The sequence below is a fragment of the Lytechinus pictus genome, chromosome 13 (genome assembly GCF_037042905.1).
Source record: "Lytechinus pictus isolate F3 Inbred chromosome 13, Lp3.0, whole genome shotgun sequence".
NCBI lineage: Eukaryota > Metazoa > Echinodermata > Echinoidea > Temnopleuroida > Toxopneustidae > Lytechinus > Lytechinus pictus.
The window spans coordinates 4012001-4035512 of NC_087257.1; the positions used below are offsets into that span (position 1 = coordinate 4012001).

The 23512-nt window shown below is 35.9% G+C and overlaps 2 protein-coding genes across 2 annotated transcripts; both read left to right on the forward strand.

Annotated features, from left to right (window-relative positions):
• Positions 1 to 1181: 1181 nt before the first annotated feature.
• LOC129274397 (uncharacterized) lies at positions 1182 to 15512 on the forward strand. The gene is made up of 8 exons (XM_054911212.2): positions 1182 to 1406; positions 3455 to 3548; positions 3960 to 4087; positions 5140 to 5227; positions 10873 to 10985; positions 11997 to 12123; positions 13459 to 13551; positions 14529 to 15512. Exons 1-7 carry the CDS (start codon positions 1210 to 1212, stop codon positions 13513 to 13515), a joined length of 804 nt encoding a protein of 267 aa, XP_054767187.2. The 5' UTR covers positions 1182 to 1209; the 3' UTR covers positions 13516 to 13551; positions 14529 to 15512.
• A 3467-nt stretch (positions 15513 to 18979) lies between these two features.
• Positions 18980 to 22158, forward strand: LOC129274396 (protein toll-like). Its single transcript, XM_064108738.1, has one exon. The coding sequence runs from the start codon at positions 19043 to 19045 to the stop codon at positions 21731 to 21733; it is 2691 nt and encodes an 896-aa protein (XP_063964808.1). The 5' UTR covers positions 18980 to 19042; the 3' UTR covers positions 21734 to 22158.
• The last annotated feature ends 1354 nt before the right edge of the window (positions 22159 to 23512 follow it).

Here is a 23512-nt window from a genome sequence, read left to right on the forward strand (position 1 = left end):
GAATGAGAGAGACAGAGTAGATAGACAAATTAACAGATAGATATATCATGTAGTTCCATATATTGATTTATAACATAGATAGTAGTGGATAGACAGATTTTTTTATGATAGATATAAGGATAGATATAGTATGAAAAAAAGTACTTATGTGTTTTATTTTTCAATATTTTAGCTATTATTCGTTTTCATTCATATAAACGATCATGTGCGATAAAGTAAAAAAAAATCATGAAGCCAACGTATGTAGTTCAGCGGAACAACCAAAATACAGAGACTGAAGCTTTTGGTCTATAAGCTCAGCTGCATTTGCACGTATGTTCTGGGGATATCTTCGGTGCTGACTTTTAATTTGGATCGCGCGCCCAGCTGATTATGTAAACAAACGTAGACGTAGACTCTTCACTAGTCGCTTTGTGGCTATTTTTCCGGAAAATGCCTTCGCCAGGGTGTAAAACGGAAACGCGCCTCCGGGATCAATGTGCGAATTCCACATCACGTGTAAAAGGATTTCACCGCTTCATTTTTGTGTTCATTCACACACGTACGGCATGCATTAAAAGCCAATTGTCATTTTTCAAATAAAAAAACCGTCGAAATTCACCTCCAAATGCCGACAAAACAACCCATGAGTTGACAGTCAGTTTATTCATATTGAATTAATACAATTTTTTTTAAGTTTTAGTTTTAGTTTTATTTTTAGTTTTTTGGTTTATATTTTGATTAATTGTACATATAAAATTTATTTCTCGCTTGTCATATTTTGAGGAGCCCACCTTATACAAGCTTTGCTTTTTAGTGGGATCCTCCATTTTCACAAATTGTAAATCACAAATCCTTTACATAATATTATTTTGTATGTAACTTTCTTATAACATGTCTTTTTCAAGTTGATTTTATGACCTTGATATATTTTTTATGATGTCGACTTGTTATGATTGTATTTATTTGATTTATATTTTGTTGAAAATGAAATAAATGAAATGAAATGAAAATGAAATGTAGCTACATAATTATACGTATGGTCGTGATTCTACTTTGACCTTAACTGAGTTAGTCTTTTACGCTATCGCAGACCTATAAATCAAGATAAGAAATATAGCTAATCATGCAATTCGATCTGGTTGACACTATGGACATATAGGTCCATGTTGACACTAACCATAGAGCTAATAGCTCTATGCACTAACCGAGAGTTCCAAAGTCTGAGACATGGTTTCGGCGATCAAAATGGCGCTCTCGATAATACAGACGTCCAGTATCATACTACTGTTCGTATGTATTCTTCTTAAAGGCTGCAAATCACAGATCCAATGCGCACAGACGGGAAGGTGCACATGTACATTTAACGATCAACAGAAAACCAAAGTTAATTTTGGTGTGATTGGATTAAGGAATGGAAAACCAAAGTAAGTATAATAATCTATATAGAATTACTGTGTATATGCCTTTGTAAAGAGAGTAGACCATTTACTTTTATTTTGTAAACAAATTAAACTTAAAATTTTGTGGATCTGCCCTCACTTGCCACTTTATGACATGCAAAGAAGTTAGTTTTTGATCCACCTCCATTTTATGGCCATATTTGAATGGTTTAGAACAAAACGCCGCAACAACAAATACAATTCAAAAGCGATAGAATAATAAATGGAGTAATAACTAGGAAAAAGACGAATTGGTTACATGGCGGCGACAATTATTGCTCCGATGGAAAACCTTAAGCCAAACACATAATCTAACCTCCAAAACTAAATATTGAACTCTAATACTTATCTTAACATTACTCTGAACCAGTGGCGTACCTAGGATTTTCCACGGGGGGGGGGGGCAAATTCGTCCGCCAAAAAATTTGACAAGCAAAAAAAAAAAAAAGGTCTTCAACCACAAATAATGGACCTCGTACCAGAAAAAAAAATTTGACAAGCAAAAAAAAAAAGGGGGGGGGGGCAGGGATATGTCCCTTGCATGGGTTGTGGCTCGTCAGGGGGGGGGGGGCAGTCTACCCCTCGTAGGTACGCTAGTGCTCTGAACCATAAACTCTATTACAATCCAAACTCTAACCCTAGCCTATCCACTCCGAGATATTAAGACCGGAGCAAATGCCGTGACACCGAAGAATTAAGAGACATGAAAAAGATATTTCTTTATTGTTAAATGTCAAGTCCACCCCAGAAAAATGTTTATTTGAATAAATAGAGAAAAATCAATCTAGCAGAACACTGGAAATTACATAAAAATCGGATGTAAAATAAGAAAGTCATGGCATTTTAAAGTTTCGCTTATTTTTTTCACAAAACAGTGATATGCACAACTCAGTGACATGCAAATGAGAGAGTCGATGATGTCACTCACTCACTATTTATTTTGTTTTTTATTGTTTGAATTATACAAAAAATTTTTTTTTTACAGATTTGACAATGAGGTTCAACTTGACTGAACCAAACAGTATTAAACAATCCTAATTCCACATGTTCAGGAGGAATTAATCGTCGTTTCACTTGACAATGAGGAGAAAATTAGAATATTTCATATTTCATTTAATAATATACAAAAGAAATAGTGAGGGGATGACGTCATCAGTCTCCTCATTTGCATACTGACCAGGATGTGCATATAACTGTTTTATGAAATTAAGCGAAACTTTAAAATGTCATAACTTTCTTATTTTACATCCGATTTTGATGAAATTTTCAGTGTTATGTTTGTTGGAGTTTTTTCTTTTTATTCAAATCAACTTTGAAAAAAGGGAAATTTTAAGGTTTTTAAAGAAATCATGAAGAGCATACATATCTCACCAATCCACTTACGCGAACGTATGTACAGATTTGACATGTTTGATATTCAGACCTTAAAAGGGGGCAATCACTTTAGGTAATCATGAAAAAGAAGCAAATTATGCCACTATACATTAATGGAACTATAGGCCTATTTGGTGTACATTGACTTGAAAACGGGATGTTTTAGTACAAAATGAATTAAAAAGACAATGCGAGCACCAGGAATGATGAACACATATAGGCCCTTAAGCAAATTATGTTTCATAATAATAATGATAATGTGACTTATACAGCGCCAAATCCACTCTGTAGAGTGCTCAAGGCGCATAAAGAGCTAAGAGTTAAATAAAAAAGTTTTTAGAAGATTTTTTTAAAGTTTCGACAGAGGTACATTTTTTTATGTCTTCAGGAAGGCTATTCCACAAAGTGGGGCATGCAAAAGCAAATGATCTCCCCCCCCCCCAAAGTTTTTGAAACTTTTGGAATAATAATGAAGCCAGAAGTGGATGAGCGCAAGGACCTGCTTCATAAAGTTATGAAAAAAATATTTCTTATGTAATAAAATATAATGTAGTATTACGCCTCTGTCTCCGACCATGCATACCTGCCCTGTTTAAACAAAACTGAAATAAGTAAAGGAACATGAAGGGCATTTATTATATTTTACCTCTGATTTATAGGTTTGACTTCGACTCCTATGGACAGAAAGGAGCGTTCAACTATGCTTTCAACCCATGTTATCCTTTCTCGGCGGGGACTTGCAAAGATGTCGTCGTAAGTACGCCCCCTACTGGCAAAATAAAAAAATCTTGTCATTCAAATATTTTACATATGTAGTGTGCACTGAAAATTCTTAGGTTTTATCGCAGTCACACACAAAAAGCCATCTCGAAACCAACCGACCGAAACATGAATATTCCAGTTATTTGATTTTAAGAATGCAACCTTTTATGTATAGCCACTGTCAGTTGAGGATATGTTGGGGTGGGATGGGCTGTCTTAAAAACGAAATGATAAATAAAAGCGTTTACATTCTTAGCGGGGGATGGCTTGCCGCGCAAAAAATGGGGATCTTTGAAGACAACGTGGACCCATTTTAGAGCCCCTCCTATTAGAATAACTGGACCCCCACTGCCCAGTATTCCATCACAATACTTATGTAGTATGTCGTATTTTTCATTATAGTCGTGTCAAAATGAGGCGGAGGGACCTAAACACTGGGACCTCGGAAACCCCGACCCGGTGAGCTGGGAAACGCTTCCTCAAGGGACTATTCGAGTTACCTACACTGCTACCCAGGAAGAAGATGAAAGGTAATCAAGTGATTGGCTGAAAACTATCACGTGATGATCAGTCATATATCTTTAATAACAACAGGGAAATTTGATATTGGCCAGTACTAATGACTAGTTCTATTAACCATGTTAACCGGTCATTGTTCTGAAACGCTGGAAAGTACACAGTGTCACAATGGGCCTTTTCACACGTGAATCTTGAATTATCATTGTAATGATGATTGCTATTGTAATCTTGACTGTGATAGTGTTCGTGATTCTATTCATGTTCTAGTTTGGTTTCACACGCGCTAAATATTCGTCATTAGCCTTATTTTTCACTGGAATCATTCACATTACGATTTTTTACCGTGTGAAAGGGCGGAATGTGATTGCAGCGTGTTCATAAGGTCGACAACAATCATGTATGTGATTCACACTTTTGAAATACTCCCAAATACTCAAATTAACAGTGTAAAGGGGATTTCACATTGCGTTCCACACTGTTGGACATACTGTTCTTTCCAGCAGGGATGGTTTATAACCAAGGATTCATTTTCGGCATTATTTAGCATTACAAAATTACACGCACTTGATACCATTGAGACAGTGCAAATACCCTCGGCTACACCTCAGGCGTTTTAGAACTGTCCTGAATGTAACTCGTGCGTGCAAATACCCTGCATGATGCGGTCTTCTATTATGTTATTATCTACTACCAATAAAAGTGGAGGGAAAACGGCTAATGAATTGCCAATTTGATATTTTACCATGGAGCTTTTAAACACAGATTTTACATTGCCTAATTAGTGATCCCATTTTTAGAACAAACATACATTTCTTATTCCTTGTGCAATTTCATTAAAACTTTCATCATTCGGTTTTCCTGATTTTTTTTCTCCTCTATCACACACCATTTTAAGACCAAGGGTACGTTGGAATCTCATATTCGCATAGTCCTCGGTTTGAACACTCGGACCTTAGATATGTCCGCAGTCCTCATTGCGACTACACGTAAACACACTGGGAACACGCAATAGTTTTAAAAGTGAATTAAAGAATCTATCTTCTATTCATTTCGCTCATTTTAGAACAAGTGTGGTTAGTTACGTATGCGATCAAACTGCTATCAATGAACCTACATTTGCAGTAATTTCAGAAGCACCAACAAGGACTTACGTAAGTTTCATTTGGATTTTATATTGACAATATTTGAAAATAGAGCTTGTTAAGAACTGGAATGAAAGTCGAGAAAAAATCAAGAATTTTGTTTCAGAAACACACATTATTGATTGATTGATTGATTGACAACGAATTTATTCATTCCAAAATTTCAACAAAGTTACAAAGTAAAGCAAAATATAATATAACATTTTGAAATGAAATAGGAACCTTCTGGAAAGCAAAGCTTGTTATTGAAGGTTTCCTTTAATAAATAAGACTTAATGCAAAAAACAATATATATATATAATATACTAATCATATCGTTCTTGTTGAAGTTCAAAATAGATACAATAAACAAGTCATCATATCTTTCTTGTAAAAATTATATGTAAAAATTATATGTAAATCCTTGTTAAATGTATTTTATTTTTTTTTTTACATATTCTCCCAAGTAAAAAATAAACAAGGCTGGATTATCTTACAAGATATGAAGAAAAAGTGAAAAGGACACACAAGACAAAACGTTACGAAAACAGGACGTGACAGAACGGTACAAGATCAAGACATGACAAAAAGTTATACCAAAACAAGACAGACGAAGTATTACAAGAACAGACAAATTGAAAAAAAAGACAACGACAACAACAAAACAAAGGACAAAAACGAGTAAAAGAAAGAAAGAAGAAGGAAAGAAAAAAAACCCAAAAAAAAACAGGTAGAGCGAAAGAAAGGAGACGGGAAAAGAAGCGAAATAAAGGCAGGGTGGGGGAGGGGGGGATCCAGAAGAACAGAAGATCCACAAGATATCCTAAGTAGGATGAATGATGTGAGTGTTATAGTTATTGGTTAGATTTTTTTTAAGTGCTCTATTGAAGCTATGAATAGTTGGCTTATTTCGTAAAGTTTGCGGAAGTGAATTCCAAAGTTTGATACCAGAAGATATAAACAGTTTGTTTGTTAATAATGTCCTCGTTCTAGGTAAATGGAAAAGTCCAGCAGATCTTGTAGGGTAGTGATGTACATTGATATTTCGTATGAACATAGAATAAAATACGTCTGGTAGTTCATCTTTACTAAGGTTGAACATAAAAGATCCAAGATTATAATGGTAAAGATCATGTATCTTAAGAATTCCATGAGTTTTAAAAAGAACATTCGTATGTGCCCGATAATGAGAATGGCAAATAACGCGCAAAGCTTTTTTCTGAAGTAGTAAAAGTCTATTCAAATGAAAATCAGCACAACTCCCCCATGCAATAATACAAAAGTTCAAATGCGGGAGTATCAGTGTAGAGTATAAGTTTAATAATATACGAGTCGGAAAATAGAATTTAACTTTATTTATAATTCCAATATTCCGTGAAATTATTTTGCATGTGTTATCTATATGTTCTTTCCATGACAGTCTGTCGTCGATAGTTACTCCTAGAAATTTCGTACTTAATACTCTTTGAATATTAATATTATCAAAAATAATGTTACCTGGGAGTTCATCAATGATATTGCTGAAGAGCATGTAATTTGTTTTAGTGAGATTAAGCGATAATTTGTTGGCTTTGATCCACTCTGAGACTAGTTTTAATTCATTATTAAGTGTGTCAAGTAAATGTTTGGGGTCCTTATGAGAAAAAAATATATTTGAGTCGTCGGCAAAAAGAATGAATGATAAAGTACTTGATGATTTATAAAAATCATTAATGTAGACCAAAAAAAGAAGCGGACCCAAGATTGAGCCTTGAGGGACTCCACATGAGATAGATTTGGGAGGGGAATCTACATTTGCTATGGAAACATATTGCTGCCTACTGCTGAGGTAGTTCCTGAACCACTCCAAGGCTATCCCTCTGATTCCATAATAATTAAGCTTGTATAAAAGGATATCATGGTTGATTGTGTCGAAAGCCTTGGAGAAGTCCAGGAACACCCCAACAGTATGCTCATACTTGTCAATTCCATTGGCAATCTTATTAATCGTTGACAACAGGGCATGAGTAGTACTATGTTTTTCGCGAAAACCAAACTGCAGGGGATAAAACAATTTATGTATATTAAGAAACTTTGTCGTGCGTACAAAAATTACTTTTTCCAAAACCTTCGAAAGGCATGTCAATAATGATATGGGGCGATAATTTCCCAACACGGTGTTGTCGCCTTTTTTAAAAATAGGGATTACTCGGGCTTGCTTTAATGAAGAAGGTACAACTCCTTTAGAAAGAGACAAATTAAAGATATAAGTCAAAGGTTTAATAATGTGTATCAGGTTTCTTTTCAGGAGAATGTTACTTATATCGTCACATCCTGAACTCATTTTATTCTTTAGTCCAGAAATTATATCAGCTAGTTCTTTTACGTCTGTTGGTGTGAAATATATCGAATTTGGATTAGGGACATTAAGATAAGATGTGAAGTGTTTAGAAGAGGCAGGGATTGTGCTGGCAAGATTTTGGCCTACGGATGCAAAATAGTCATTAAAAACATTTGCCAAGGCAAGGGGATCCTCTACCAATTCACCATCAACATTTATTTTCGTGGGCGTAGACATTCTGAAGTTACCTTGTATAACGTTTTTTATAACTTTCCATGTATTTTTAACGTCGTTTCTATAGAGGTCAAATTGATTATGAAAATAATTCTTTTTACATTTTCTCAGTATACCTGTCAGAATATTTTTGTAGTCAGTGTACTTTTTTCTATTACTGTCGCAAGGCTTTGAAATAGTTTTTAAGTAAAGGTTATTCTTTCTGTTTATTGAGCGCAAAATGCTAGGTGTAATCCATGGGGACCTTGGAACCTTTTTGTAATTAGAGCGTTTGAATCGCACTACGGGAAAAGAGCTATTCATTAATGGATTCAATTTATTCATAAAAGCGTCAAATGCATCCTCGGCATTTTGAATACTGTAAATTCCTGACCAGTCAACATTTCCTAACTCTTCATTGAACAGATTCATATTATTTTCAGAAAAATCACGTCGAGTATTATGATCAACTTTGTGTTCAGTGGCGTTGGTATCTAGTTTAAAATGCGAAAATATGGGAAAATGGTCCGACAAATCAGAAAGAATTATTCCCGTAGAGAGAGTACTTCTGGTATTTGTAAATATATTGTCGATGAGAGTAGCCGATGTACCTGTGATTCGAGTTGGCTTGGTTATCAAAGGAAGGAAACCTGCTGTCATTATTACATCCGAAAAAGTTTGAACAAAAGTATCAGTATCGTATTTTAGTAAGTCAATATTGAAATCGCCGAGTAAAAAACACGTTTTATTGACCATCTCATGGAGTGCCAATAACCCATGGAATGTATTTAAAAAGTCATCGTGGGAGGAGTTAGGCGGCCTGTAAATCGTTCCAACCAGAATATTTTTGTCGTTGGGCATAAGAATTTCAACAAAAAGTGTTTCAATAGCATCATTCATTAAAGTAAGATCAGGCCTTAACCTGTAATCGAATTGTTGGGATACAAAAAGAGCAACGCCTCCACCTGATTTCCCTATTCTATTATTTGTGACCAAATTATAACCTGGCAGCGTATAAAAGGATAGTTGAGTAGAGTGGGAAAACCACGTTTCTGACAAACCTATCACAGAACAAAAGAGCTTAGAATTCAATAAAAGGGAACGAAGTGATTCAAAATTTTTGTTGGCACTGCGAATGTTGCAATGTAGCATTAGAAAGTTACTGTTGTCAAGTTGTTTCGACGCTATCTGTTTATCAGTAAAATAGAGCGAGGGGGTATGTTGATACGTATTATCATTAGGATCAGAAAGAGAATCAAGATTAGCTTGTGCATTGAGAGTTTGAGCTACGGAGTCATGAAAAACAGAATTTTTACATTCATCATGTTCATCAAACTTCGAATTAAAGGCAGCCTGGAAAGTATCGTGTAATTCATCATTATCTATATCAGAAAATGGGAAATTTGTGTTTACAGCCATCACAAAGGATGTCTAGGGGATCTCCAGAGATAGGGAGGAGTATATGCAGATCAGCTAAACGAAATAACACAAGACATGATATTACGAGAATGACAGATACGAATACAGACAAATAACGACAAACACAAAAACAAAAAGAAAACAAATATACAGTAGCACTTAAATCCTAGGAACCTTCAAATTATAAAAAGAGGGAGAATATTCAGAGCTGACTATATAACAGGAACAAAATAAGCAAAGTATTTTAGGCAATATTACAGACATTAACCCTTCGAGGGAAGACGTAAAATGTGTCTATATTTTCCATGTATATACATTTCCATGAGGTGGAAGAAGAAGAACCAACAAGCACCAGCAATAATGAGACAATTGAAAGGTTATTGGAGGAACATGCAAGCCCTTTAAATCGCAAAGCATAGCAAATGAACTAATACTAGACATTACGATAAGATACTTCGATATAAAAAGATTGGGACAGCAATCAAAATTAATAAAACGAAAGAATGATAAACATCTGATACAGTATTGTGTTGGATATGTATCAATAAGTCCAATATGTAAAAAATGTTCATTTATACCATTTGTGTAAGAGTCTCCCAAAAGTAAGACAATAGGAGGAATTAATTTGATACATTAGCATGAAAAAAGAAAATTCTGCATAAGAAGTTCTTTGCATTATTCTTTGCATTCTTTGCATTATCGAACAGTGTATTACTTTTCTAATTAATAATATTCTAATTAATAATATTTCTAATTAATAATATTCATTTCGTCGATAAACGAGATCTTGCCCGAGTTTTTTCCCAGGATAATGTATTTATTCGTATTTCTTTCTGTACATACATGTTTGTTACAAAGGTGTTTTTTTTCTTACATTCAGGTATGAAATCTACAGTATAATCATAAAGCATCATAACAGTAAAAGATAAATGAAATAAACACAGAAAATTATGGAAGTATTTAAAAAAAAGGACAAGGAGAACCCCTGAACAAGCAGGGCTTGTAAGGCTAGGCTCCCCTTAGATGTATGTACCGGTATTCAATATTGATTTTGTGTGAAAAACAAGTTCCGGAACAATGCAAATAAAATTAGTGGGATAAATTTTAATGTAACTCTGCATAATTTTTTTAATGAAATGTTTTCTGTATTCGTTGTGTCATGTGGACAAGGTATGTTCCACGCGAGGCACCGACAGTACTGTAAATGTTCACCGGTCCTGGTTAATTTTCAGTAGGGAGTTTTCGCAACAGCTTTACAGACGCTTTCTGGAACATAGAGAATCTATTGTCAAATGCCCTTCATGACAAAGCAGTCTTTTTCGAGGGTCGGTAAATCGAAACAATTATTTCGTTCTTGACTCTGTACAAACGACATGTTTGCGATTTTTCGTCACATCTGAAACGTTGCAAGAAACTGCTTTTCCGATCCACAAAGACGTCATTGTGATTATACTTGCATTTTCTATGCATTTGCTGCGTTTCAGGATTCATTCCGCGTCGCCGCTAAGTGAAGCCTCCACCTTTGTATATTAGACAGGATTTTTACAATGGACGTCATTATTTTGAATGTTCTTATTTATAGATTACTTATTGTGAATTGTTTTGTAATATACTTTGAATTAGACAGGATCGATAAAGCATAAATTACCCCCCCCCCCACAAAAAAAGATAGGGAAATAAGGTGAAAACCCCCGTCAGTTATGCATATCTAAATTCTCCGCAGAATATGGAGGTAAGAACATGCGCTGCCTGCAGCCCTGCCGTTCAAGGATGCCCTACAGAAGTTCCATCCGCGCCATCAAGTGGGCTAACAGGAGGAGGGATTGTTTGTATCATGTAAGTAGAAGAAACCGGATGTTCGATTTGAGATGATAAAGATGATGAAAGGAGAAGGATGATGATAATAATGATGGTGGTGGTGGTGGTGATGATGGTAATAATGACGATATGATGATGACGACGAGGATTAGGATGATGATGATGAGAATGATGAAGGTGATTAGGATAGTGATGATGAAGATGTTGGCGATGATGATGATGATAAGGATGGTGGTAGTGATGATGATGGTGATAATGACGAATACGACGATTATGATGATGGTAGTGGCTTTGGCGCCAATGATGATTATGGTGGTGGTGGTGGTGGTGGTGGTGGTGGTAGTGGTGGCGGTGATGATGATGATGATGATGATGAAGACAGTGATGACGCTGGTTACATCATTGATCTCCATGATGATGATGGATACATTGGTTATGGTGTTTATGATGATTTTGATAGTGGAGTTGTGAAGGTCGCGGTGCATAATGATGGTGGTGATGGTTGTTAAGGTGGTGGTAATCATCTATGCTTGTAAATAAATACGTAACGATGACGATTGACGACGATGATGATGATGATCACTCCATAGAAAATGGTGGTGGTGGTGGTGGTGATTATGATGATGTAAGTGATTTCCATAACGATGTTGATGATCGTACACACCACTCCATGCCTAAAACTCAGACCTGGTGGGTGTTCATAAAGCTGTTCATAAGTTAAGAGCGACTTTAAGAACGACTGGTGATCCTTTCTTGTGGTAAATGGTATATTCATTGGCGATGGTTAAGCGCGTAAGAAAGGTTCACCAGTCGTTCTTAAAGTCGCTCTTTAATTACGAACAACTTTATGAAACGACCCCAGGTCCTATTCTCTTGTTTTCTCTCTCTTCATAATCCATTTTCCTTCTTCTTTCACCCTTTCCTTCTTTTTTTTCTTCACTTTTTGTATAATATTAGAGGTGGTCGCCCTTCCTGCCCCCGTAGAGCCACCCCTGCCTTAAGATTTTTTTTTTGCTTTTGTTTCCACAGATTTACAGTTCTTGTAGTGGTGTATATCGCTGGTGGAATCCTATTCCAGGTGTTCGCAAAGGGAGCATCGGGGAAAGAGATTATCCCTAACGTCAATTTTTGGTCGGACTTTCCTGGCCTTGTTAAGGTACGAACATTTTTTGGAGAATTTTTTTTTTTCAAATGAATGTTATTCTACTTCCGATGATTACTCAGTTTTTAGGTAAATAAAGGGGGAGGGGCAGTACATTTGGGTCAATTACTACAATGTGTAGTTTACCTAAATGTGACATAATATTATGCGATTACTCCGTTTAATGATATTTTTTTAACACGTGCACACTCTGGTATCAATATTGTATAGGTCATGTATTCATTCATTTGATCTTGATTTGATGTAAGATGATGAAAAGAACCATGAAGATAAAATGCCTTGCTCAAGGGTTGTGCCGGGAATCGGACCTCCATGGTGTAATCGGGCGATTTAGACCAATCGGCCACGGTACCTTGCCGTAATAGTTCAAGTCAAGGTCAAGTCCACCCCAGAAAAATGTTTATTTGAATAAAATAGAGAAAAAACAAACACAACACTGAAAATTTCATCAAAATCGGATACGTTTTGACGTTTTAAAGCTTAGCTTATTTTTCAGGAAACAGTTATAAGCACTATTCAGTGATATGCAAACGAGAGAGTCGACGATGTCCCCCACTCACTATTTCATTTGTTTTTGTATTGTTTGAATAAAACAATATTTCATTTTTTTTTACAGATTTGGCAATAATGACCAACTTGACTGAACCACATAATGTTAAGATAATGGTAATCCACATGTTCAGGGAGGAATAATTTTTTTTTTCACATGACAATGATGAAGAAATTGAAGTATTTCATATTTCATATAATGACATACAAAAGAAATAGTGAGTGGGTGACGTCATCGGTCCCCTCATTTACATACTAATCAGGATGTGCATATTATAACTGTTTTGGGAAATTAAGCAAATCTTTAAAATGTCATAATTTTCATATTTTACATCCGATTTGATGACATTTTCAGTGTTATGCTTATTAGATTTTTCTCTTTGTATTCAAGCCAACTTTCTGTTGGGATGGACTTGTCCTTTAATATCATAATAATTCATTATCATTATTATCATAACGATAGTACTAATAAGCAAGAACTACATGTATTAATGACTCTGGAATAGGCATTATTTTAGCGCCATCTATCGAGATGTATAATATCTTCCGAATAGCACTATTATTTCTTTTACACATGCTTTGGCTCGATCTGCCTTCCAGCGCTAAGGGCATTCAAGGACCTAGTATTCATGCCGGGTACCCGTTTAGCCCACATGGGTCGAATGCAGCGCCATGTTGGTAAATTCCTTGCTGAGGGTAAACACGCCCTGGCTAGAATTCATTGAACTTGATTTATTTCTCAATATTATTAATACATCTTTTTTCGTTTGTTTTCTACAGGATGGGTTTCTCTTCATGATATCTCCGTGTAGACGAGGAGGATATTCTGATATGTAGAAAATAATAGTAGACCTTACACAAGGCTTGGCTCTGGTAAGATAAAAAAAATAACAAACTACTATTTTTTAATGAAAATAATGTGAAAATTGTGATTTAAGTAATGATAGAAGTAGTGATGATATAACAACATCAACAATAATGAGAATAATAATAGTAATATTGACGATGACGATGGAGAAGGATAACGATGATGATGATAAAAAAGATGATGATGATAGGGATTAAAAATTTATTTATATATTTATTCATTTATTTGTTTTTCTACTCCCACATTATAAAAAAGAACAAGGAGAAGAGCAGTTAGCAAAGCGCACAACATGACAAAATGACATTTGACTTTATATAAATATATAAATAGGCATGGCGGCTTGTCATTGTTCAAGACCCACCTACACCCGACAAAGAAAATTATAATTGGTATAGTGTCGAAAATCTGTCTATCTGACAGTCAATCGGATCTGGGTCGCCCTAGCCACTAACCCGTCTCTGTGGTCTAGTGGTTAAGGCACCGGCGTTCAAAGCTGGGGGCCCGGATTTGATTCCCGGCAGATACATTTTTTCGGCATTACCAATTTTTCCAAAGGGCAGATAGCTCTGGGAAACCTTGATTTAAGCTACGCCTACCATTTTCTTCATCCATTTCTTTCAAAATATATATACATGTATATATATATATATCTATATATTTATATATATATTTATATAAGTGTATTCTCCTTGTTCTTTTTATATAAAAAAAAAACATTTTAAAAAGCAACATTGTCGATAGAATATCAGAAATAAAAAAGGAGGTAAACAAGAATAATTATTGAGGTAAAGTTATGACAACAGAGTTGAAATAAACCAAAATGATGGAAAATGGGCATGCACGAAAAAAGTGTTGAAACGCAAATTATCCAAAAGATTTTTATAATTTAATGAACACATGTGAGGTGAATATGGAAACCTGACAGGAATTAATTCTTATGACATACTTTTGCTTTCCCTTTCTTTTTCTTTTCACAAAATAGGTTGTGCATATCGAGGAATTTATTGTTCATCGACAGATCGATTACGAAGTTTAATAACGACCGTGGCATAGAAAGTTCTGTTAAAAAAAATTATTTGAGGATTGTAATAATAAATTACAAAAAGCCAACGGAAAAAATAATATGGATTGAGAGAGAGAGAGAGAGAGGTAGAGATTTGGGGTGGGGTGGGGGAATGGAGCGAGGAGGAGGGGGTGAACCTGTTGATCAAACGATATAAATATAGCTTGGATAGATAGATAGGTGGATAGATAAGCAGGTAGGTTGATAGATAGACAGATAAATAAGTGGATTGATATATTCTTATAGCCACACTTAAACATGGAAAAGGTTTCCTTATTTATTTTCAAATGTAAATCGAATTTGGAGTGACACCTTTTTTAAACTTAAATATGTTGGTATATTAAATAAACACTTTAGTATAATATCGTCGGGGACGTGCGAGTAAATTTTTAACAAATTGGAAAAAAAGGTTAAAATATACACTCCGGCGATTTTTGGAATTCTCAACTTTCAAAACTGCAGCATGATACAACATACGAGTCAAAATATTTAAAATTTCACACCCCCCCCCCAAAAAAAAAGCAGTATACGTAAGATTATTATACAAGTTTGATTTTGCTGTGTTTGTTGGAGAAAAGGAATATGCCTAAAGAGTTTGTCAAAAATACAATGCCTACAAATTTTGCAAACCCCACTTTGTAATTCATTACTCTCAAAGCTTTAGTATACGTATCAAACTAGCCATGACTTCTGAATACACTTCAAATCAACATACTTATGTTAGATTAGATTTATGTCTAATTTTGTTTTGTTTATGTTACTAGTTTATTTTCTATCCGTTTTCTATTTCAATTATTATTCATGTGTACAATTCATTTACTTGAAGCGCTATGAGCGCCGAAAGGTGGGCCTGTGTATTATGTGGCCATTGCTATTATTATTATTATTATCATTATTATTATCATTATTGTTGTTGTTGTTGTTTTTATTATTATTAGTAGTAGTATTATCATTATTATTATTATCATTATTATATTATTATTATTATCAATACTATTATTGTTACATTTACAAATACAAATAATAATTTTCAGCTTGAAATGCTTGGTCACTCACTATAAAGAAAAAATAGCGACTATAGAAGACTGGTCATTTTGGTGCAACTGACACGTCTCATCATAATATATATTTGCTAAACATGCTAAATAGTGGTCATTATCAAATGAGAATAGAATGAGTCACCAATGACCGTCTCATAATTATTTTTTTCTATATAATTATATAACTTCATTGCTTCTATACAGGGGCTGCGGATATATGTTTTGAGAGGGGGGGGGGGCTGACCATAAAGAAAATCACAATCAGATGGTTATTTTTTTTACATTTTTGTTTTTGTGTACGTTCATTGATAAAACTGGGTGGGGGGGGGGGGTCCTCCCGGTTCCGCGACCCCTCCTGTATTAGCTGGAAAATATGACTGCTATCGAATTTGTATATTTCTACCTTTAATATTCTCGTTTACATACTTGTATACAAATTTGTGCAATCGGGCAATGCAGCCAAAAAAATTGCTTTCAGTAATAAGCTTTTATGTTAGAAGTGATTTGCTAGCAGTATGTGCTATGACTTCCTGTTTTATACACACCAATGTACTGAAATGTAAGATAGATATAATTATTGTCAATGAGTGAGTGTTTTCTTTTTTTAAATATATGTGTTTACTATATGTCTTGAATGATACGTCTTACGTCATTGAAAAGCGGTATATGGAACAAACCATGAATGATGGTGACGATGATGATGATGACGATGATGATGGTGATACAAAGACGACGATGATTGTGATGCTGATCGATGGTGCTGCTGTTGCTGATGACGATAATGATGATGGCGATATGATGACGATGATGATGATGATGACGATAATGACCATGATGATAATGATGAAGATGATGACGTGATAGAAATTCTGCGTCTGTTCGTTGGTTTTTCGCTTTTTATTCAAATAAACTTGTGGCTGAAGCGGACTTTGGCCTTTGGATTAAAAAATAGGTTTAGAGGAAGAGGATGTTTTGTGAATCATTCTTGTGAGGGTGTGTGTGTTGAGGTGGGTATGCCGACATGTGGGTGTTCCTGAAGAGTTACATTAATTTCAAAAGGATCGTCGGGGTCGATCATGTGTACAGCTAGTGACCAAAACTAAAAAAAAATATATATAAACGGCACTCACATTCACACACACACCCACCCACTCACCCTCGCACACCTTTTCTCACACACACAAAATTAATTCTTTAGAAATCTCAAAGTAATGAAAATTGGTAATGATGATAACATGAAAGTCAGACAAAACATTGCTATTTGAATAGCAGGATGTGAGACCACCTAGGGAATGATCCACATAATTATACCAACATACACATGACACGTGTATCTTGATTCAGAAAAAAGGGCCATGGCTATCGAAAATGATATGATCCAGGTTTGATTGCAAGACCTAATAAGATGGGACACCCCGCCCCACCCATCCTCGACGTTATTCTACAATCACAGAGGGACGGTTGGGGCTGAGTGCCTTGGACATATACTACGTATTCAAAATAACACAAACATGTTGATGGGTCTTCGGTTTTAGTCCTTTCGGTGGGACATGGGCATAAGAGTGTTAACTTATGCCTGGCAGTCTATGCATTGCTTCGAGGTTAATTCAGTGTGACCTTTCCAATAAACATGATTGGATTTGAGGGTTAATAGCGTTTTGGAACTTTACCAAGCGCGGATAGAGGGGGTTCCAGAAGCCGGTACGGGAACATCCCATGATGCCTTCATTGTGCACATTAAAAAAAAAAAAATATTAATTTTCATTTACTTTTTTCACTTTTCAAGATTTTTGGGAGACGAAATGACAATTTTTTTGTCTGACAAATTCGCAACCCGTAAAAGTTTAAATCTGGATCCGTGTCCGATTTACAGAACTCTTACACCACCACCACCAACAACAACAACAACAACAAGGCTAACATGTATAGCATTTGGAGAGGAAGTACAACCGTGCAGAGGATATCAGAGATCACTCAATTTCCTTTATATCAGAACGCAAGACGTCTTCATGGAAAAAAAAAATTAGTTTCCCGGTGTCTAAACTGTCTTTATATCAAACACCCGACGCATGAACATGCCAAATGGAGCAAATTCCTGTTTTGATGAAGGAAATTGAATCCGATAAATTTGGAGACCCTGGAGCGTACCAGTATCTTTCTTCGCGTAAATGTTTATGACTGTACATACATTACATGGTCAAGGGGAAGATTCAACTTTATCGTTCACTATTGCCAACGTTTGTTTGTTTGCTTTGTATTTCAAAACAATATTTACATTGACAAGAAATAGTGTTCCAATTGCTGATAATAATAGGCACGTACCATAAACCAAATGTGTTGGAAGGCCAAAGTCCCTTCAATAACATCGAATGAAAGTCATTTGTTGACGCAAAACATGGATCGAAATCAAGCATTCATAATCATATAAGCAAAAACAAAATATAATAAAAAAATAACAATCACGTCGCATATTTATCAAATTTAATAACTGATGCAGGTAAAGAAAGAAATTGTAAACAGAAAATTATTTGTCAAAGCATTGACGGCCCTCCACCAAAAAACCAAGCCAGGCATAACTTTTGTTACACTGTTTAAACAGAAATAACAAAAATACATTATGAAGTTGATACATTCCAATTTTTTTTTTCATCGGCCAGTGTGAACACACTTTCTGCTCATGACCTTCACCTTACGCGTCACCAATATCGGGAAGTGTTCCTCACCACTCTCTCTGTCTGACGGAGATGATCGCGTCCTGGTGCCCGTTTCATAAAAAACATGGGCAATTGTGTTAACTTTGACATGATAACATCTACCATGGTAACAGGGCTAAGCAGCCAATCAAAACCAATGTTTACATGGTAGTGGCCCGAATTGTGAAGTTATGATAGCTGCAAACGTCGATGAAACGAGCTTCTAGTTGTCACTCCTGAAATCATGGAAATAGTTGGCCTGTTACCAAGGAAGTGCAGACATTTGGACTTATCATGTTATCATATTTCATTTATAAGAATCGTGGATTGTTTTACAATGATTGAAGAGAATGAATCACCATTGGTTTAACGAGAAAGGAAGAGGTTAAGCGAGACTACCAGCTGGCATATCGTGAGGGCATTAATTTTGTCAACCAGTTCAATAAACTTCTGACTTCTATTTCCATTTGTCAGAAAGAATACATACATGCGATCAACACGGACTGAGGCAAAGCTGCATTTTACGAAAACACATTTTATCGGATTATTGTAGAAAATGGCCAGAGGTTCTTGAGCAATAACTTTGCAGACTTATTCTATTATATGTCAGCCTCTTTTGGATTGGATCTAGATTTGATTATATTTCAGTTTAGTTGAATATCATAAGCAGAATCCCATCCTGCTGTCGAAAACATTTGTCATGATGAGAGTCTACGTGGAAATAAAGTTCTTATCGATGCTGTTCAATATGTTGCTATGCTTGTGTGAAGCACTCGTGAACTCAACGGTATTCACTCCATACGTTATCGACTGTCCAATTGTACCTCTACCGGAAGGGAATTCATTTTGCCAGTGTGACCCTCCAAACATCACAGTTACATCTGCCGACTTGCTTCCAGAATTCGATTACGTCAGTTGCAAACTGACACAGGATTTGATCAGCGAAACAAATCCAAACGCATTCTGTTTTCCACGATCCAGGAAGGTATACGTTGACTGCTCCTGGAACAACTCTCTCAGTTATCACGACCTCTTAAAGAGTGTGGAAAAGGAAAGTGGCGACATTGCGGAGGAAGTTCAAGCCGTTGGCGATATCAATTGTTTTGCACCATTTGCCCTGACGGCAGACACATATGAACATTTACCGGGTCTGCAGAAATTAAACTTCTTTTTCGAGGATGTAACGATCAGGCCTTATGCCTTTTCTCCAATCACGAACCTTGAGGTACTTTCACTGATTCATCTTGATTTGAAGTCACTTCACCCGGAAGTGTTTAGAGGTTTGACACATCTTCGGCAACTAAGTCTCTGGGACAATAACCTTAGAGAACTCCCTGATGGGATCTTTAATGACCTTCAGGACTTGCAGGATCTGTCCCTCATGAGCAATAACATTGTGCACATTTCTCGTAACCTGCTGAGACCCCTTGAATTTTTAAACAGGTTGTTTCTGAATAACAACAACATTTCCTCAATACACCCCGATGCGTTTAGGCCTTTAAGGTCTCTTGAAGAAGTTGATCTGTCGTTTAACAATCTGGATGGAGAGTTGCGACTAAGCTTCCTTTCGACTAGGAAGCTTTCCCTTTCACACAATTCACTGACTAAATTTTCAGAGGATACTATTGTAGGTGGCCGGGGACACACTGTCTCATTAGACTTGTCATATAACTTTATAACGTCCATTACCGAAAAGGTGTTTCATACGGATTATTTACTTTCACCGCTTTTGTCAGTGAACCTTAATAACAACCGTCTCGAATCATTGCCAAAGAATATCTTACGATGGGGAAGGAGGTTAACAGTAGTCGACTTAAGTTACAACTCTTTAGAGACTCTCCCCAACGGATTATTTGATATTCGGTCGAACCCTCTTGGCAAGCTGAGACTGGCTGGAAATCAGTTGGTGGTGAAACTAAGTGGTAACCCTTTCTCCTGCGACTGCCGTCTATCTTGGTTTCGTCTATACGACGGTCAGGATGTATGGATAAGTGATCATGATGACATCGAGTGCTTTTCTCCACCGAAACTGCAAGGATTATCTTTATTTTCAGTAAATCCAAATCAGTTCGAGTGCCCTTTGCCGGATTCGGCGTGTCCAAAACCATGTAAATGTTACGAAACTGTGAGTATTCAAGGAATCGATCGTACACCACACAAAATGATTTTTGTCGAATGCAAATATGCAAATTTTTCTCATATACCCCTTGGTATACCAATTAATACCTCATCATTAGAGTTTACAGGAAATAAGTTGAAAACTCTTCGTGAAACAATGCTGAATACTCGTTTGTCAATGTTAAAAAACTTGACGTTTTCGATGTGTAACATTGAGAAAATAGAAAGTGGGGCATTTAGGACATTGAACTCAGTATTGTCATTAAAACTTGATGGAAACAATTTCAATGTCACAAAAGGGATATTCCAAGGATTGACACAGCTTAATACATTATATTTAAACAATAGTTCCATCAGAACAATCGCTGAAGGGGTCTTTCTGGATACGCCAAGTTTAACCCAGGTTTACCTTCACGGGAATCTCCTAACCGTTCTTCCTGCCTCACATTCTCTCCCCAAAAGCCTCGAAATAATGAGCCTCCAGCATAACCCACTTGTTTGTAGCTGTAACTTGATTCCATATCAGGGGTTGACCAGGTACACTCCCGGTGTTGTCGGTAACGCTACATGTAAGCAGAAGGGTAACGCATTCGTGATATTAGGACAGGTCAACCCATCTTACTGTACGAAGGGCGGGATAAATCCAATCCACACCGTGCTCATATCACTTGGAGCTATAACCGGTGTCATCTCAGTGGTGTTCATTTGCTTTGTAATCTACAAAAAGAACGAAACACTGATCAAGCTCATGTTATTAGAATACTTTCCTGAAGACCTGTCGGAGGAGGATGCAAATAAACCCTTTGATGTATTCATATCTTACAGCCAACTTGACGATGAATTTGTGCTTCGTTACCTGGTGCCTCTATTGGAGAACGAAGAAGAGGCTTCCTATTCGATATGCCTCCACCATCGTCATTTCATCCCAGGAGACACAATCGCAAACAATATTGTCAGCGCCGTGGCGCAAAGTCGTCGTGTCATCTTGGTATTGTCCAAAAACTTCCTTGAGAGTGACTGGTGCATGTATGAGTTCCGCATGGCTCATCTTCAAGCGTTGCAGGATCGTCGTAACACGTTGCTCATCATCACTCTTGGAGATATCTGCGAAGACAGCCTCGATCCGGACCTGAAGGCACACGTAAAAACTACAACCTATCTTGAGTCATCTGATTCAAAATTCAAATACAAACTCTTCTTAGCTCTTAAACGAGGACGTTTAAGACGAAGAACATCACATGATATGAAACTAGTTGATCTACATGCTAAGTGACTTCGTCTCTTTCACGGATCTATATTATAAACAACATTGGTGATACTTAATGCAGCGTTTAAGAGGTGTTGGTATGTAAGAATTTAATATTTACTTTGTATCTAAATGCATTCATGCTGTATGAGACTGTTATCTAAATCCGTCCATGGTTACAGGTCATGTATGCAAACATTTTGTCTCTGGTTTTTTGTCTGAAGAGTAGGTTATTCTGAAAGTCAGTTCACGACAGGTCGTTTCTTGTTCAATTTTCTGAGGTTTCATTCAGTTCGTCATGAAATAAAATAAGGCTCAATGATACCCCGGTCAAATGCTTGATCTTTAAAAACAAAATACGTTTTCCATATATAGAATAAGACTTTGTCCGAAAGAGGCCATAAATAAAGGTAAAACATTGGTAAAAGAGTACCTTATGGCCGTGCGTATTGGAGGAATCATTGCGATGGAAGAGACGACTTTCCCCTACATCAATGGCATCCGGTACGTGGGCAATTTGAATTCCCCAGAGAGATTTCAATTTGGGGTACATTTGTTTAGAATTCATAACTGTTTCATTTATTGTAAGATTTAATTAAAATATACTATATCTGTTTCTTTTATCTTCCCCTTTAAATCTAGCTAGCACTTAGTGCTGTTCTATCGTTTCTAAAACGTCTCCGAAATGTTTTTTTTTTCACATCCCGTTTTGTACGCTTTTATAACAAAAATTAATGTAACATGATTGTTTTGTACTGTATTGTATTGTATTCATTTTCCGTCAATCAAAAATAATAACAATGATATATATATATTTACAATAACAAAGATATGATCAGTAAAAAGACGGAGGGATTGCCCTACTCAGCGTTGATAACATATCGATGCTGTTTTACAGAGGGGTCTCTTACAAACTAAAGCAGGAAAGCAGGAATAGTTGATTTACGAAGAAGACATTAACAAAATGTGAAGAAGTTAAGAAGAAACATATTTAAAATATATACACAAAATAAAAAAGTAAGAATTGGGGATCTGAACTAAAAGTTACAAAAAGTCTTGAAAATGTGAATGTTTTTAACAGATATATGGCGCAATATAAATGCTGTGGATCATCAAATGTTTCAAGGCCTTTATTTGATGCATCCATATTTCCAATAATTTCATGTGATGAGGAAGAGTATTATAATGAGATGCACCTCTGTATTGGATAGTACGACGAGAATATTTTGTTTTGGGTATTTGGATATTCCTCATGCAACATTTTCATAATGTTATGTCTAACATGTTCACATATCTTTGTAAAAATCTAAACTCTATGCTTTTTAAAAATATTTAATAACGTTTTCACGATGGAAAATAAAACATTTGATAACATGAAACATTTTGATAACATGAAAAATAATATATTTGTTAAATGTAAAAAAAAAAATAAAAAAATTAAATTGTATAAAGACCCCAAGACCATATATTTTAATGCTTAGTAGGGGAAAGCAGGGTAAGATGAGCCATTTTTTCCCCTTTTTTTTTTCTTTTTGCATGTTAGGACTGATATGACTAATAATCTTGTAGAAAGAACTACCTTGCCTTAAAATTTAATTCTTGGGAAGCATTTTTTTTACCTACATAAAACTTTCTTCCCCCACACTGAAAGGTTTTGCCACCTTTGAAACAAAAGATGTCAAATAGCTCAACTTACCCCACCAATGGGGTAAGTTGAGCCACTTTCTGGGGGTAAGTAGAGCCACAAAAACTATGAACAAAATCTATGGGGCAAGAACCAGCGTGAAAGTCTTTTCACTTGTTAAT

What these genes read in the sequence shown, in the direction of transcription:
- LOC129274397 (XM_054911212.2), top strand. Translation starts at nt 1,210, where the DNA reads ATGGTTTCGGCGATCAAAATGGCGCTCTCGATAATACAGACGTCCAGT. An exon ending in ACCCAGGAAGAAGATGAAAG is followed by an intron (nt 4,088 to 5,139) that starts GTAATCAAGTGA and finishes CGCTCATTTTAG; the next exon opens with AACAAGTGTGGTTAGTTACG. An exon ending in AAGCACCAACAAGGACTTAC is followed by an intron (nt 5,228 to 10,872) that starts GTAAGTTTCATT and finishes AATTCTCCGCAG; the next exon opens with AATATGGAGGTAAGAACATG.
- LOC129274396 (XM_064108738.1), top strand. Translation starts at nt 19,043, where the DNA reads ATGATGAGAGTCTACGTGGAAATAAAGTTCTTATCGATGCTGTTCAAT.